The sequence below is a fragment of the Leuciscus leuciscus genome (assembly GCF_965113295.1).
Source record: "Leuciscus leuciscus genome assembly, chromosome: 6".
In the NCBI taxonomy this organism is placed as follows: domain Eukaryota; kingdom Metazoa; phylum Chordata; class Actinopteri; order Cypriniformes; family Leuciscidae; genus Leuciscus; species Leuciscus leuciscus.
In genome coordinates this window covers 8,244,001-8,258,463 of record NC_138730.1, presented here as the reverse complement: position 1 = coordinate 8,258,463, position 14,463 = coordinate 8,244,001, and the positions used below count along the sequence as shown (strand labels likewise).

At 40.2% G+C, this 14,463-nt stretch overlaps 2 protein-coding genes across 2 annotated transcripts in view; one reads left to right on the top strand and one right to left on the bottom strand.

Annotated features, from left to right (window-relative positions):
• Positions 1 to 4,338: 4,338 nt before the first annotated feature.
• Positions 4,339 to 8,374, bottom strand: LOC309500521 (uncharacterized protein; the record flags this gene model as incomplete). Its single annotated transcript, XM_082172130.1, has 7 exons — positions 4,339 to 4,706; positions 5,790 to 5,943; positions 6,116 to 6,170; positions 6,438 to 6,578; positions 6,966 to 7,145; positions 7,337 to 7,926; positions 8,173 to 8,374. 7 exons carry the CDS (start codon positions 8,372 to 8,374, stop codon positions 4,559 to 4,561), a joined length of 1,470 nt encoding a protein of 489 aa, XP_082028256.1. The 3' UTR covers positions 4,339 to 4,558.
• A 356-nt stretch (positions 8,375 to 8,730) lies between these two features.
• The window catches only part of LOC309501952 (uncharacterized protein), a 69,277-nt gene continuing 63,544 nt past the window's right edge, over positions 8,731 to 14,463 (top strand). Inside the window, exon 1 of the mRNA XM_082174250.1 lies at positions 8,731 to 9,037. The gene's annotated coding sequence lies outside the window, so the exon portion shown is untranslated. The remainder of the gene's footprint in view (positions 9,038 to 14,463) is intronic.

Genomic DNA, 14,463 nt, shown 5'->3' with positions numbered 1-14,463 from the left:
ATCTAAATCGACAACACGTATGTTAGACCCTATTCCGACTAAGCTACGGGGAGAGATGCTCCCAGAGGTCATAGATCCTCTTCTTAATATCATTAATTCGTCTTTGTCTCTAGGATACGTACCAAAAACGGTTGCCCTGCACGCTTAATAAACAAACTACAGCTAGTTCAAAACGCAGCAGCTCGAGTTCTTACCAGAACCAGGAAGTATGACCATATTAGCCCGGTTCTGTCAACACTGCATTGGCTGCCTATTAAACATTGTACATAGTGCAAAGCACTAAATGGTTTAGCTCTGCAGTACTTGAGCGAGCTCTTAACGCATTATAGTCCTTCACGTCTATTGCGATCTCAAAATTCCGGCCAGTTAATAATACCTAGAATATCAAAATCGACTGCTGGCGGTAGATCCTTTTCTAGCATAGTACATGTAGCCAGTGTTTTTTTTTTTTGTTTTTTTTTTATATAGAATAGTAAGTGTTAGTAATAATGGGTAAAGTGTTGCCAAAAGAGATCTTCAGCAGTTTCTTGAAAATGGCTAAAGACTCAGCAGCTCGGGTTGAGTTAGGCAGGTCATTCCACCAGCAGGGAACAGCCTAGGTAAAGGTCAGTGAAAGTGATTTTGTGCTTCTTTGAGATGGCTTCTGGCAAGCTTCTGGAGGGCACATAGTTCTGAAGCAGTGAGTTTAGGTATCAGGGTGCAGAGCCTGTGGTCGTTCTATAGGCAAACACCAGTGCCTTGAATTTGATGCGAGCAATTATAGGAATGGCCTGATCTTCCTAATGTTGTATAAGGCAAATTTGCATGATTAAAAATAAAAAGGTTTTATGCAGGTATTATCTAGCAATGTAGTCTGTGAAGTCCAACTGATCATCAATCCCAACTCCAAGTTTCCTGGCTGGATGGAGTTATGAATGACAAACCTAGCTGAATGGAGAAGTTGTGATGGAGTGTTGGGTTGGCCGGGCACTGAGGCCCCGTCCACACTACTGCGTTTTTGTTTAGAAACGGAGAATTAAAACGAATACGATCTCCGTCCACACCAGCGTTTTAGCTGCGTATTAGAATTGATCTCCGTCCACATTAAAACGACTGAAAACGCGGATCACGTGACCATTCACCAACACTGGGCATGCGCGTGCCGGTGTAAACACAACTTCATTGATAAAATGATCACACCATGCGCTGGTTCTTCCCGGGTTAACCCAAAACCGACGCTTCATGTGCGGTCGATACCGCCGCTGCACACGGGAATTGTCCCAGATCGCTCGAATAATAGCTTGCCTCCGGCACATGTAGGCAGTTATAGCATTGTAAAATGCAGAATTTACTTGCACAACAGCTGCTAGCAAAGCTATACGCCATGACTGATGACACCTAATCATAGAGCCGAGCGTGAGCCTCTACTACGTCATCGTTTCTAAAGTCCTCCGTTTTGACCCGTCCAGATTAAAACGCCCTCCGGAGATTCAAAACGAAAAACGGGTCGGCAGCGTTTCTAAACTTCTCCGTTTTGGGTCTCGGTTTTTGCCGTTTTAGTGTGGACGGGAGGTGCAAACGTAACAAAAGGTCTCAGTTTTTAAACAAAAACGCAGTAGTGTGGACGGGGCCTGAGATTCACTTTTGAGGGCGTGGCTTATCAGTAGGGATGTAACGATTCACTCAACTTAAGATGCTATACAATTCACGATATTGGTTTTTACGATACGATTTTCTCACAATTTTATTGAACAAAATGAGAAATAAGACAAATTATAAATTAAAGAAGTGTCCTTTTATTTCTTAATAACATTGAAATATATTTTATGTAAAAAATTCTTCAAAAATGTAGTCAACAGGGAGTGGAGACTGCAACCCAGGACAGTAGCAATGATCTGAGACATATTTGGATATGTTTGCCTCAGCACATAAACTGTCTAGAATTAAAAGCAGTTCAAGGAATGCCCGAGCGAGCTACAAGCTCATTCTACCCTCTGGTATACCTGTGGGCATGGGCAAGCAGAATGTCTATTGAAGACATTTGCCTGGCAACTGGCTGGTCATCACCAAATACAGTGCATCCAGAAATTATTCAAAGCGCTTCACTTTTTCCACATTTTGTTGTTACAGCCTTATTCCAAAATGGATTAAATTAATTATTTTCCTCAAAATTCTAAAAACAGACTACCCCTAACTTTTCACCAATTTAGGAGCTGGTTTTACCTCTAAAATGCTGTGTGAAATACTCTTAGGGCAAAAATGTAGGAGTCCTAAAATAAGGACACTGCCATTATCTATCATTTAGTTTCTCCTAAATCTTTAAGTTAGAAGCTACTTTTAGCCTCAAGATGTTTTGTGAACACAACCCCTGAATTTAAATCAGTATAATGATTTATTTGGAGATTATTTATAATGTAGACCCAGATGCAATAAAATGACTCAAAGTCGTTAAGCATTTGCTGTATGTCTGCAATTTTAATAGAATCTTTATTTTTCAATGCAAAAAAAAGTCTTCAATATCTTAATGCATCACATCTAAACAGGTAAAACAAGTTACTTCAAACATGTATTATGATTCGATAGACTATTGTTGCCACTTTTACACAAATGCCTCATGCACAATGAATTAAAATAATTGAAACAAAACACATCCCTCCAAAAATCTTCACAAATTTATGGCAACACACTAAACTTTTTATTTTTTGACCTTCTCCAAATGGTCCCCTTGTAAATCAATCAATCAAATTCCACTACTAATTTTAACAAATTATCCTGCTTTTGATTAATCTGAATGTCAAATTATTTACTTATTAGACACCTTCGGGCAATGTTTTTTCTTATGAGTCTGTAGACTAAATTATCGGGTAAACCACCTCCCACATAAAGAGCACTGGTATGGTTTCTATCCAGTATGAACAATTCTCTCATGAATTTTCAAGGATTTTGACCGAGTGAAACTCTTCCCACATGTAGAGCACTGATGTGGCTTCTCTCCAGTATGAACTCTCTCATGAATTTTTAAGGATTCTGACCGAGAGAAACTCTTTCCACAGTGTGAGCACTTGTACGGTTTCTCTCCAGTATGAACTCTCAGGTGTACTTTTAAGGAACTGGATGTAGTGAAGGTCTTCCCACAGTCAGAGCAAACATGAGGTCTCACACCAGTATGAATATGCTCATGCTCTTTTAAACTGCACTGTTAAAAAAAGTTCCGTTAAAAAACGGAAAAAGTGCTGGTAATTAATTACCAGCACTTTTTCCGTTATTGTACGGGCACTTCCGTAAACCTTAAAACGGATATTTCCGTAGATTTATATGATTTTTTCTGTACCATTGACGGACATTTCCGTCAAACCTAAAATGGAAAATTCCGTATTTTCCGTAAATTTTTGCGTTATTGTACGGACAATTCCATAAACCCTATAACAGATATTTCCGTAGATTTACCTGACTTTTTCTTTACCATTTACGGACACTTCCATCAAACCTAAAATGGAATATTCCGTATTATTAAAGTACTCAATCCGTACCATTTACGGACACTTCAGTCATCCTAAAATGTTTAATTCCGTACAGTTCTCTATACCGTTTATCATCAATAAAGCACAAATGTAGAATCACAACAATTATTTATTTTCTTTAACAGCTGCCAGTGCTTTAAAGTGATTGCACTTTTTGTGGTGAATGAATTGCAATATTTACATTACAACCATTAAAACATTCAGAACATCACATTCACATTCAGAGCAATTTTACATACATAACATACATACAGCTGTTCTCTCAAAGAACTACAGCCATGTCCTTTAACAGGGAGCTGCCAAATCTAGCAACTTTTTAGCACCCACAGGCTGACAGGCATTAATAACAAGTGGATTTGTTAAAGACATTGACAAAATAAGACAATAAAACTGCCAGCATTGCTGTTGCTGTCTCACCTGTCAGTGCAAAATGAGGAGCCCCCTCCAGGAGGATGCAGAAACCTACACCTCCAACTCCACATATCACACCGACAGGCAGAGCTCTGCAACCAGTGTCTGACCTTTCTACAAAAAACAAATAGAACATTAGAAGTATTAAAATTTTACAACTTTTCTATAAAACATCAGTGCAGCAATAACAACCATGACCTTAGAAGGATGACTCTGTGCAACATGGCATAAAGAGATTTCTGCAAAAAATAAAACTTACACCTCCAACGCCACATTGACAGGCAAAGCTCTACCTGGAATCCCCCTTAACATGGGGGATTTGAAACTGCAGCATGTGTGTTGTGGGCATCTAGTTAAAACATCTGAACTCACATAATACTGTAAACATCTGTTTTTCTACTCCCAAGCTCTGTGTCTGTGTGTGTCTGTGTGTGTGTCTGTGTGTGTGTCTGTGTGTGTGTCTGTGTGTGTGTCTGTGTGTGTCTGTGTGTGTCTGTGTCTGTGTCTGTGTGTGTGTGTGTGTGTGTGTGTGTGTGTGTGTGTGTGTGTGTGTGTGTGTGTGTGTGTGTGTGTGTGTGTGTGTGTGTGTGTGTGTGTGTGTGTGTGCATTCAGTCCAAAAAGGTCTTTTCTGAGCTTTCAGAACAGCTCAAATGGCCCACTCAGATTCCTTCTGCTTGCATTCAAATTCCTTCAGCTGAGAAACCAGCTTGCACACCTGTGGAGGAATGAAGTGCCGTTTCTTCCCCTTCTTCTCTGCCTTGGAGCCTCGCTCAGGATTGATCCCAAAGAAAACTCTGAGAAAAAAATAATAATAATAGTGAGATGCAGACAAAGTTTGCACGTGTAGTGTGGCTTGACAGGAGTGGAGCAGTTCAATAAAATCATACATTTGTTTTCTTCAATATGCCCCTATGTGTGAACCTCTCTATCATTCTAGTTGACCATCTGTCTAGTACCCAATGTTGTTGTGGTGCTGGTGCCAGTGGCTAAGCTTATCTCTTCCTTTGTCTTTTCAAGACACATGCATTCCCACTGCGCATATACAGAAATGTTTGCAAGGGCGAGAAGTCTGCTTATCACCAACACATGACAGCATGCATCCTCAACATGTGTGCAGGGATATTATAAATGCACAGAACACAGAAGGGGATAGAAAACACAGTTGACATCGTCCTATCAAAAGGTGTAACAGCACATTTGAACACGGACTGTCCTGGGGGTTACTCAAACATGGAGTGGATCAACTGTGACATTCAGTGCATGTTACACATCAAAATATTAACACTTGGGCATGAATCCAGCATGTATTATTTTTTTAAATGAATATGTTTAGTCTTTGCTTCTGGAGGGGGTCCCTGGAACAACATATTTTGAGGTTGGAGTCTGCAGCCAAATACATTTCAGTTTGTGTGTCTTTGACATGAAAAGGTTTGACCACCACTGACATAACCTGGTCTCAGGTGCTAATGGTTTTAAAGAGATAGCTCAAACGAATTTTGTGTCAAGAAACCATTCTAAGAAAAATATGTTTTTGCTCCATTTCCCAACTAGAATCATGTTATGTTTGTTTTGTTTTTTATTGACTTGGGACACTATGTAAAGCAAAAAGCATGTTACCTGCCATTTTAAAAAATATGACACATTTATTCCAACAATAGTCTTCAACAGGGAGCTACGAAATCTACAAACAAATCCATATTCAGGGGGATCATAAGCCAATAACAGCTGATCTAAAAGCTCACAGCATGTGGCGACACATTTTGAGCTTGTACATCTCAGACAAAGGGGTTTGGTGTAGATTGACAAAAAGCAGGTCGGGTGCAGAAAGGCACGGCAAAGTCACATTTACAAAGTATTTCCAAACAATGAGTGCTTACCTTTGCATGAATTCGAGAGTAAAAGCCATCTCCGGTGGGTATTGAACGTTGCAGACATAAAACATGGAGAAGACGTAGCTCAAGGCCACAATGGGAGAGGTGATGTGGTCATTGACAAGTAACCCATCAAGAGCAATCTTGAATTGCTGGTCACCTTAAACACAGATAAAAAGAAAAAAAAAAGAAAAAAAGAACAATTCTGAGCACCATGTACAAAAAAAATTATCTTATATTTTAAGGCAAGCAAAACATTTCTTTAATAAATACGACAAAACAACAGCTTATAAAACAGCTCGCTGAGATACCAAAAATATTTAACTACAAACCTCTGACTAGGATGCATGGGGTCACTGGGAGTTCGACTTCAGGATCTGCAGAGATCTGTTTTGGTGACAGAAATGACACATGAATTAATGTTTCCAGTGCACACAAACCTGCTGGCAAATTAACTATCAGCTAGTGTCTTCATCAGACAGAGGTAGCCATTAAGCACAGACATTAATGTAAATAGTTTATAGAGAGAGAGTTTATAGAGAATATCAGCAGCACAATTAGGGGAATCTATACTTCATACTGTGATTGGTTACTTGGTTCACCACTGGATGCAAATAATCATATTGCACACAGTTTAAAATTTACAACATCTACCTCTTTTTTGTCGAAGAGTTTATAAGAGTCTTCCTTGAAGTAATTTGCAATGCCACAGATGAGCTGTATTGGACCTTCGCCCGTCTTCATCCCTTTGGAGTCAAGGAAGTCATTGATCCCCTTTTCTTTTTTGGAAAGTTCCTGTTCAAGGTTCAAGGTGTTAATTTTGTACAGGTACATAAGACTAACACTCATTTTCGTTTGGCCTCCAAAAAATGCAGCTATGGAGAGAATAAAAAAAAAAAAAAAAAAAAAATCGAATTATTTCATTTTCATTTGCAACCTGTTCTGTTCTGTTTTGATCTCATATGTTTTGCTTTTTTGGTTGCCACTTCCTGATTTTTGGTCTCAAATCTATTCTATTTGATTGTTCATCCAATTTATTCTATTTGATTGGTTGCCAGTTTATCTTTTTTGGTCTCAACTCTCTTTTTGGTTGCAAATCTTTTTTTGATTGATTAATAAAGACAAAATTCTCTCCATATGGAGCAGCACAGCACAATCATAATAATAACAGTAACAACACACCTGTGCCAGCTTGTTTTGTACAGAGAAGCCAAGGAGTTTAGATGCATGATCAAACAGGTGAGGAACTTCAAACAGGAACGGCCACTCGTCCTTTACAACGGCAATAGGGGTATCAGCATCGTTGAGGATTTCACGCTGAATGGGATATGTTTCAGTCATCAATTTTCGAACAGATGACTCCTAAAGATATGAGGCAGTTAGTCAAACAGTCGAACAGTTAGTCAAACTAACCAATTAAAATAATAAAACAGGGTATCAATTTCAATAGACTATGGGCGTAGTGATGTCAGACGATCTACAATTTCACAATGTGTCCTACAATTTCACGTGTCCTTACAACACAAGAAAATAATGGATGATTGCAGACCCACCTGAAGATCCCGGGTTTGAAAGGCACGTTTCAAGTCATCTCGTTTAGACAGCAGGTCTTCTCTACACACAGTCCCCTCAATGATTGGATCCCACGCCACACATCCATACAGATCTGAATTCCTGGGCCTTTTATTTGTTGAATTTTCACCCCCTGCTCGCCTCTTCAGTGAGCTTTGTGGCCTCTTCATATTTTCAATTCTGTGTTCCAGCTGACGAAAGACAGTTTCAGAACCATCTTTTGCAAAAGGTTTGTTTCCAAACGGCTCTGTCAGCTTGAAGGAGGCAGGATATTGTCCTACAATCATACTGGCGAGTTCCCTCAGCTTTTGTCTACCAGGTCTTCCTGGGTGTTTATGGAGGTAATCTTCAGCGACGATCCGAACCATCTCTCGTCTGTCTTTCCCCATTATGTACTTCTTTTCACGCAAATCATCCATGACTTTTGAGGGAAATTTGTGCCATGGTACAGAATATGTGTCTTGGGATGGGGAGTCGGCTGTCTCAGGTGGTGTTGAGGGCAGCTGAAACCTCTGTGGCTCAGGTGTTGATGAGGGGCCAGGCCTGGTGAACTGCGGTGGAGCTTGTGAATCTATGGATGACATGACACACATCTCCATAAATTAAACACATCACGATTGTTACGAATCAATTAATACATTGGTCCTCAATGTCCAGTTTGGGTCCACCAGGAATACAAATGGACCTAATTACGAAAACCAATTATAGGGTAGTTATTGCCATGTACAGCTGATGGCAACCTTTTTTTTTTGCATTTTTTGAATAAACCTTTGTAGTCTCAGAAAACTTGCATTAAAACAGAGGGGCAAAAACTCACCTGCTTCCAATGCTTTGACAGCTCTGACAAATCTTTTGCACTGAATGAATGGCAGAGTGTCTTTAATGTCCTCCGGGTCCACAAGGCTCAGGTCATCTACAGAGAGAACTCCTAATTCCTCCAGTTTAGCCATGAGTGTATCCATCTGATCGCTACTGAGCGATGGCATTGCTTTCTTGACATAGCTTTTCACAAGTTCCATGTTGGTGTGTGTTTAAGAGGAATAAGCCACCGAGAACCTCTCTGGTAAGAATAAAGTGGATGATAATCATCAATTTTGTTCAAATCATGGCAACTGAACAGGTCAAAAGCATTTCCATCAAGTTCATAGAGTCCAAGCTCAGGTACCCAGCTGGCAGTTTTCCCCCGAAGCAAAAGTAGGACAGTAGTTTCATTTTTTACAAAAATGCTTGCTATTTGTCCTAACTGCAGTTGTCCTTTGGCATAGCTCAGTAAGACCAGCATTCCATTTGCATATGTAGTGCCTTTAACCTGCACTCTCTCTGTGACAACTGAGTTACTTGAGTTCAAATCAAATTCTTCAACCACTGTCTTTATGTTCTGGGGCCTCATTTATAAAACTTTGCGTAGGATTTGCGTCAGAAGTGGCGTACGGATGAAACATAGGACGTGCGTACGCACAGAAATATTCGGATTTATAAAACCGTGCGCACGCACATCCTACGCAGTTTTCCCTTAATAAATCACAATCAATTCTAAATGTAGCGCAGCTTTTGCGGCTTCATGTCACGCCCGTAGATGCCCATAAATAGTCCGTGAAACGCCCACAAGTTAATATTCATTGATTGCGAAATCATGGCAAACACAGAGAGGAAAAAAAAAAAAAAACGTAACTTCACTCAATGTGAAGTAGAAGTTATCGTTGGCGAGGTGGAAAAGAGGAGTAAAATGTTGTTTGGAGGGCACAGTGTGGGCATTACTAATGCCAAAAAGGCACTTGAGTGGCAAAAGGTTGCAGACGGCGTAAATGCTGCAGCCTCACAACCTCGACCGTGGCCGAAATAAAGAAGAAATGGTCGGACATCAAAGTTGAGGCAAAAAAGCGTCTAGTGCATCGCCAGAGTTGAGGCATACGTCATACGTTATTTTATCAAAAATAAAACAAACTAAAGGCATATGCATGAATACCATGATTCCGTAGCTGATGAAGAAATGTTTTACTATGAAAACAACTTTCCCCAGTGGACAATTAATACATCTATCTATTTATCTATCTATATATCTCCCTAATTATCTATCTATCTATCTAATTGCATCTATCTGCTCCGCCAGATGGACACATTGACGAGAATATCAGTTTTGTACATTATTTCGTTCTGTTTACTATATTATTTCTGAGGATGAATTGCACAACATGCCAATATTATTGCAGAACATATTTCACTTTTCTTTTTGCAAATATGTGTTAATTAGCATTTCTGTTGTAATTTTCGTTTGATTTTGTTTGTTTTACACTTTGATCGATCAAACGGGTGTTCGTGTAGGCTGTTAATTGTAAGACTTGCTTTGTAAAGTCTTCATGTTATTTATGAGAGGCAGTATTGTCATTTTTTTTACACAACGGTCTAAAGTTTCACACACTTTGACACACTTTCACGTGTTTCTTCCGTCTGCCGACGGTGTCGCCATTTCTCATTTCACCCGTTTTTGTGCGTACGCCTGGGTCAGAGCTTGCGTGAAGGACCGCACATTTTCCCGTCAAGTTTGCTTTTTATAAATACCAATTATTGCGTAGAGAGCGGCGTACGCCTTCTTTTGTGCGTACGCAACGTTTATAAATGAGGCCCCTGGTCATAGAGCTCTGGATAGAACCGTGTTGAGTCTGAGACATGAACCTGGGGACTAAACAAGGTACCACAAGACTGATAAGCCTGAAGCAACTGGTGCCGTTCAGCCAGAGACTTGGTTACATTTATGAAGTTCTTACTTGCCCTAATGCACCTTTTAAAATAAGAATGTTTTGATTCAAAGCGCATTGTCCAAGTATATATGAGTGGGCCAAATTGTAAAGTCAAGTGTGCATAGTGAAGCAGATAGTGGTGTTTCGGTCTAAGTTGAACTCTTGGAAATAACTCTTGCCTCAATTCCACATACAGTTCAATCAGTCCCTTCATGAAAGCAATCTGCGACTCTGAGAGCCGAGGTGCACAGACAAATTCAACAAGCTCCCTCAGAAGTAGTACCAGTCCCCATACTTCATTATCAGCATCTTCAATTGTGTCATGCACCAAAACAGGCAAGAATCTCAAAAGCCACCTGTTTTGGGCTGCATGCCCTCCAAGCCTTGCTCCTGTAGTGGGAATAGTGTTTAGCTTGTCGCTGCTTTCACCAGGAAATGATATGATTCTTTCATTAAGAACCTCATAACTGAACCACTTTTGTGTTCTGATTAAGAACTGCAAAAACAATGCCAAATCATAATCTACTACCCCCTCAAACAGATCATGAGCTAAACAAGCTGGTAAGCCTGGCTGACACACATGAAAGTTGGACAGTTTGTTGAAAACACTGTCACATTTAACACCGTGATGAGTGTGTACTTCATCGTTACTTTCTAGAAACCGCACAGTCTCATTATGATCAGCTGGATTTCTATGAGTGAAAACTGTGAGAGGGTTCGACTGAAATTCACTTTTTGTTGCCAAACAGTATCTGCAGAAATATTGAGCTGTGCTGAAATTTTCTGTAAAGCCACCAATCATGTGGGAGCCCAGATTATCTCCCATTATGCACGCAACAGTGCCTTTATATATCTTTCCATTGAAAGATATGCCCCTTTCCTCCAGCTCACACAAGTCTGACACTAGCTTATTGGAAATCTTATCCATTCCAAAGTATTTGCAATCTTTCTCTACACAGAGTAATGCCAACTGTATCTGATCAACAGTTGATCGTTGGTGTGGATGAAAATTTCCAAGTGTGAAGTAGACAGCCAATACTTTATGCTTTGTCTTGGCAGATCCGAGTGGATTAGCCACCTCAAAAGCATCCTGAAAGAGCATTACCTTTAAACTGTCTGGGTCTGAGGAAAACATTGCATTGGATTTGATGGCCCACCCATCAGTGACATCACAGAGTACATCATTTTCAGAATTTGAACTAGGACTGTGCTGATCTAAACCTTGCTGTTTCAGAATTACTTTGAGGGTTTCCAGTATTGGGATGTAATGATAGTGCCTCTTCTGGCCACTGCGATTGCGTCCAAGAAAGACTTCAACAGGTTCAACATAGTCATAGTGTGACTTGTAATATTTCAGCCTCTTGTGTTGCGTAGTTAAATGACCCTTTTCATGTAATGCCTTGTGCATAGGGCTCTGCTCGTATACACTATTCCCAAGAGATGTTACAGTCTCCTTTGGAACACCATACTGCCCCAGTTCACGGGCTAGTGCATCCACAGTATATTCCTGTTGAATATCACTTATAGTTCTCATTTCATTTGCTATTTCTGTTATTGTGGAGGCTGGGACCAAATATTTTGCCTGTAAACCCAAGTAAAACTGAGCAAGACTCTCTGTGAAGTTGTCTTTCACTTGATCACTGCAGAAATTATCACTTTGTTCTGCATCAATGTTAAAACTTTCAGGTTCTTCAAGTTCTACAGGTTCTACATGTGATCCTTCACCTTGGACAGAACGTTCTGTTAGTTCACATATATGAACTGGGGCTATCTTGGTAACATCCCACCCTTTATGGTATCTGGAAATATGCGTTAAAAAGGATGACTTTACATTGAATGTCTTAGAACATCCATCAAAGGGACATGTTACAGTCAAACCCTCATCTATGTGGCCACTCAAATGACACTTTAAAGTTTTAAGATCAGCATATTCACTGCTGCAAAAATTAAACGAGCACTTTAACTGTACAGACACATTGCGGTTCCATGTTTGTGTGCTCCTACTGTCTACATGTGCTCGTGACATATGCACAGCAAGGCTACTGTACGTGTTAAGCTTCCTTCTGCAATCCCTATGGCCACATAAAAAAAAGACATTATTATTATTTCTGTGTGTTCGGCAGTGTTTCAAGTAATCAGTCGAAGACCGGGCGTTAAAGCCACAAATGTTACAAGTCAACATGTTTAAGAGATTGAATTTGCCAAGTGAAGGATAGACAGAATCAATATGAAAACAATAAATTCAGATCAGCACATTTACTTTTCAGATACCTTCAAATAAGCAATCTGCTTTGGGCTGCATGGGCCACTCTCTTTGGGCTGCAATGTTTTCCTCACTGCTTTTTTCACTTTAGGGAATGGAAAGTCTTATAATGCACAGGGGAAATGTGATTCTACTTAATAATCACCCCTTTTAATTATTGCCATTTTCAGTTGGATGGTAAAGTAACACAGCGAGCTATAACAACACACACACACACACGTAGCTAATTTACACACACACACACGCGCGGGCGGGCGCGCGCGCGTCCAACTTATGGGCTAACTTTAGCTGGGCAAACGGTCCGTCGTCCACCCACGCTTCAAAATAACGCAAAACGCACACATTCAAATGTTACCATGAAACACACACGGCTACCAACTGACTATCGAGACCAAATTTCATGTACGAGGAACAAAAAATTGGCTTTTGACGTACTTACGAAGCGCAGGCGGCGGCCTATTGCTAACGCAGCTAGCAGCAAACGTCCACTCACGCTTCAAAATTACGCGAAACGCACACATTCAGATGTCGACATGAAACACACACGACTACCAACTGCCTATCGAGACCAATTTAATGTACGAGGGGGAACAAAAAATGGGCTTTTGACGTACCCGGTACTTAGGAAGCGCAGCCGACATGCTAATGACAACGCAGCTAGCAGCAAAGGTCCCGTGCTCAGCTGCGAGCCACACTAACGTTACCCTGTAACGTTATAGCTCCGGTTGGAATGCTGCTAAAAACCTAGAAACCTTCGAGACAAAATTAACCAACTAATAATTTGTCCTACATTTCATGGGGGAAAGGCGACTGTCTGGCGAGGGGTGCCAGAGCTGAACTCCCGCCATGCAGACGTAAATGAACAGAAAACGTGCTTATCATGTGTTTAACTCAATATATTTTGTTTGAGAGGTGGCACTCCATTCCTATTCTCATTACACACAACCAACCTGTTTCCAACTTTCCATGTGACTCGCAGAACTTCAGGCTCGCACTGAGTGTAATGGCGTCGGCAAATTCTGGCTGGGGGAGAAAATTCTACCCATACTGCCTTGCGCAACAGCAAACTTTCCGTATTTCGCAAAACGGAGTGAATCCGTAGCAAATCCACGGTAAAGGGACCCCTAAATTTACGGATTTTTTTAACAGTGTGTACAGTTGTGTAAAACACTTTCCACATAAAGAACAAAAGTGAGGCTTTATACCAGTATGAATTTTAAGGTGTTTTTTAAGCTTGATGCCAAAATGAATGTTTTATCACACTGATCACAGCTGAATGATCTCACATCAGAGTGACGGCGCAGATGAGTGGTGAGAACGTTTTTGGATGTGTAACTCTTTCCACACTGTGTGCATGTGAACGGTTTTTCTCCAGTGTGAACTCTCATGTGAACATTTAAGTCATCTTTGCGACGTAAACTCTTCCCACACTGAGAGCATGTATACGGCCTCTCTCCAGTGTGAACTCTCATGTGCACTTTTAGGTGTCTTTTATCTATGAAACTCTTTCCACACTGAGTGCATGTGAATGGTCTTACTCCAGTGTGAATTCTCATGTGCTTATTCAGGTGTCCTTTATGTATGAAACTCTTTCCACAATCAGAGCAGGTAAACCGATTTTCTCCCGTGTGAATTCTCATGTGTTTCTTAAGGTCTGATTCATGCACGTAAAACAGCAGGTGCAAAATTCTTTGACTCCAGATTTTTCAGCTTGATTCTGTGTGAAATTCTCTTCAGTCTTTGAAATGACCAGATTTCCATCTTCATTTTTGAAATCATGAGGTCTTTGAAACAGATGTTGTTCGTCTTCATTTTTATATGTCAGTATTACATTTTCATTTGTGAAATGATGCTGTTTGTCTTCATTCACTTCCATCAGGTCTAAAATCAACATATTAAATTCAATTTAAAACGGACAAATGAGGAAAAAAAAGTTAATTCTTAATTTAGCACAAATATATGTCAGTTTTCATTTTAATGTTCTTCATCAGTCATTAAAGAGAATGGACAACACCAACCTATTTTTTCCTCTGTTTTTTCATCTTTTATTCTGCAGGGTTCTTCCTCAAACTTCATTTTTACAATAGTATGGCAGTATTTCTCCTGG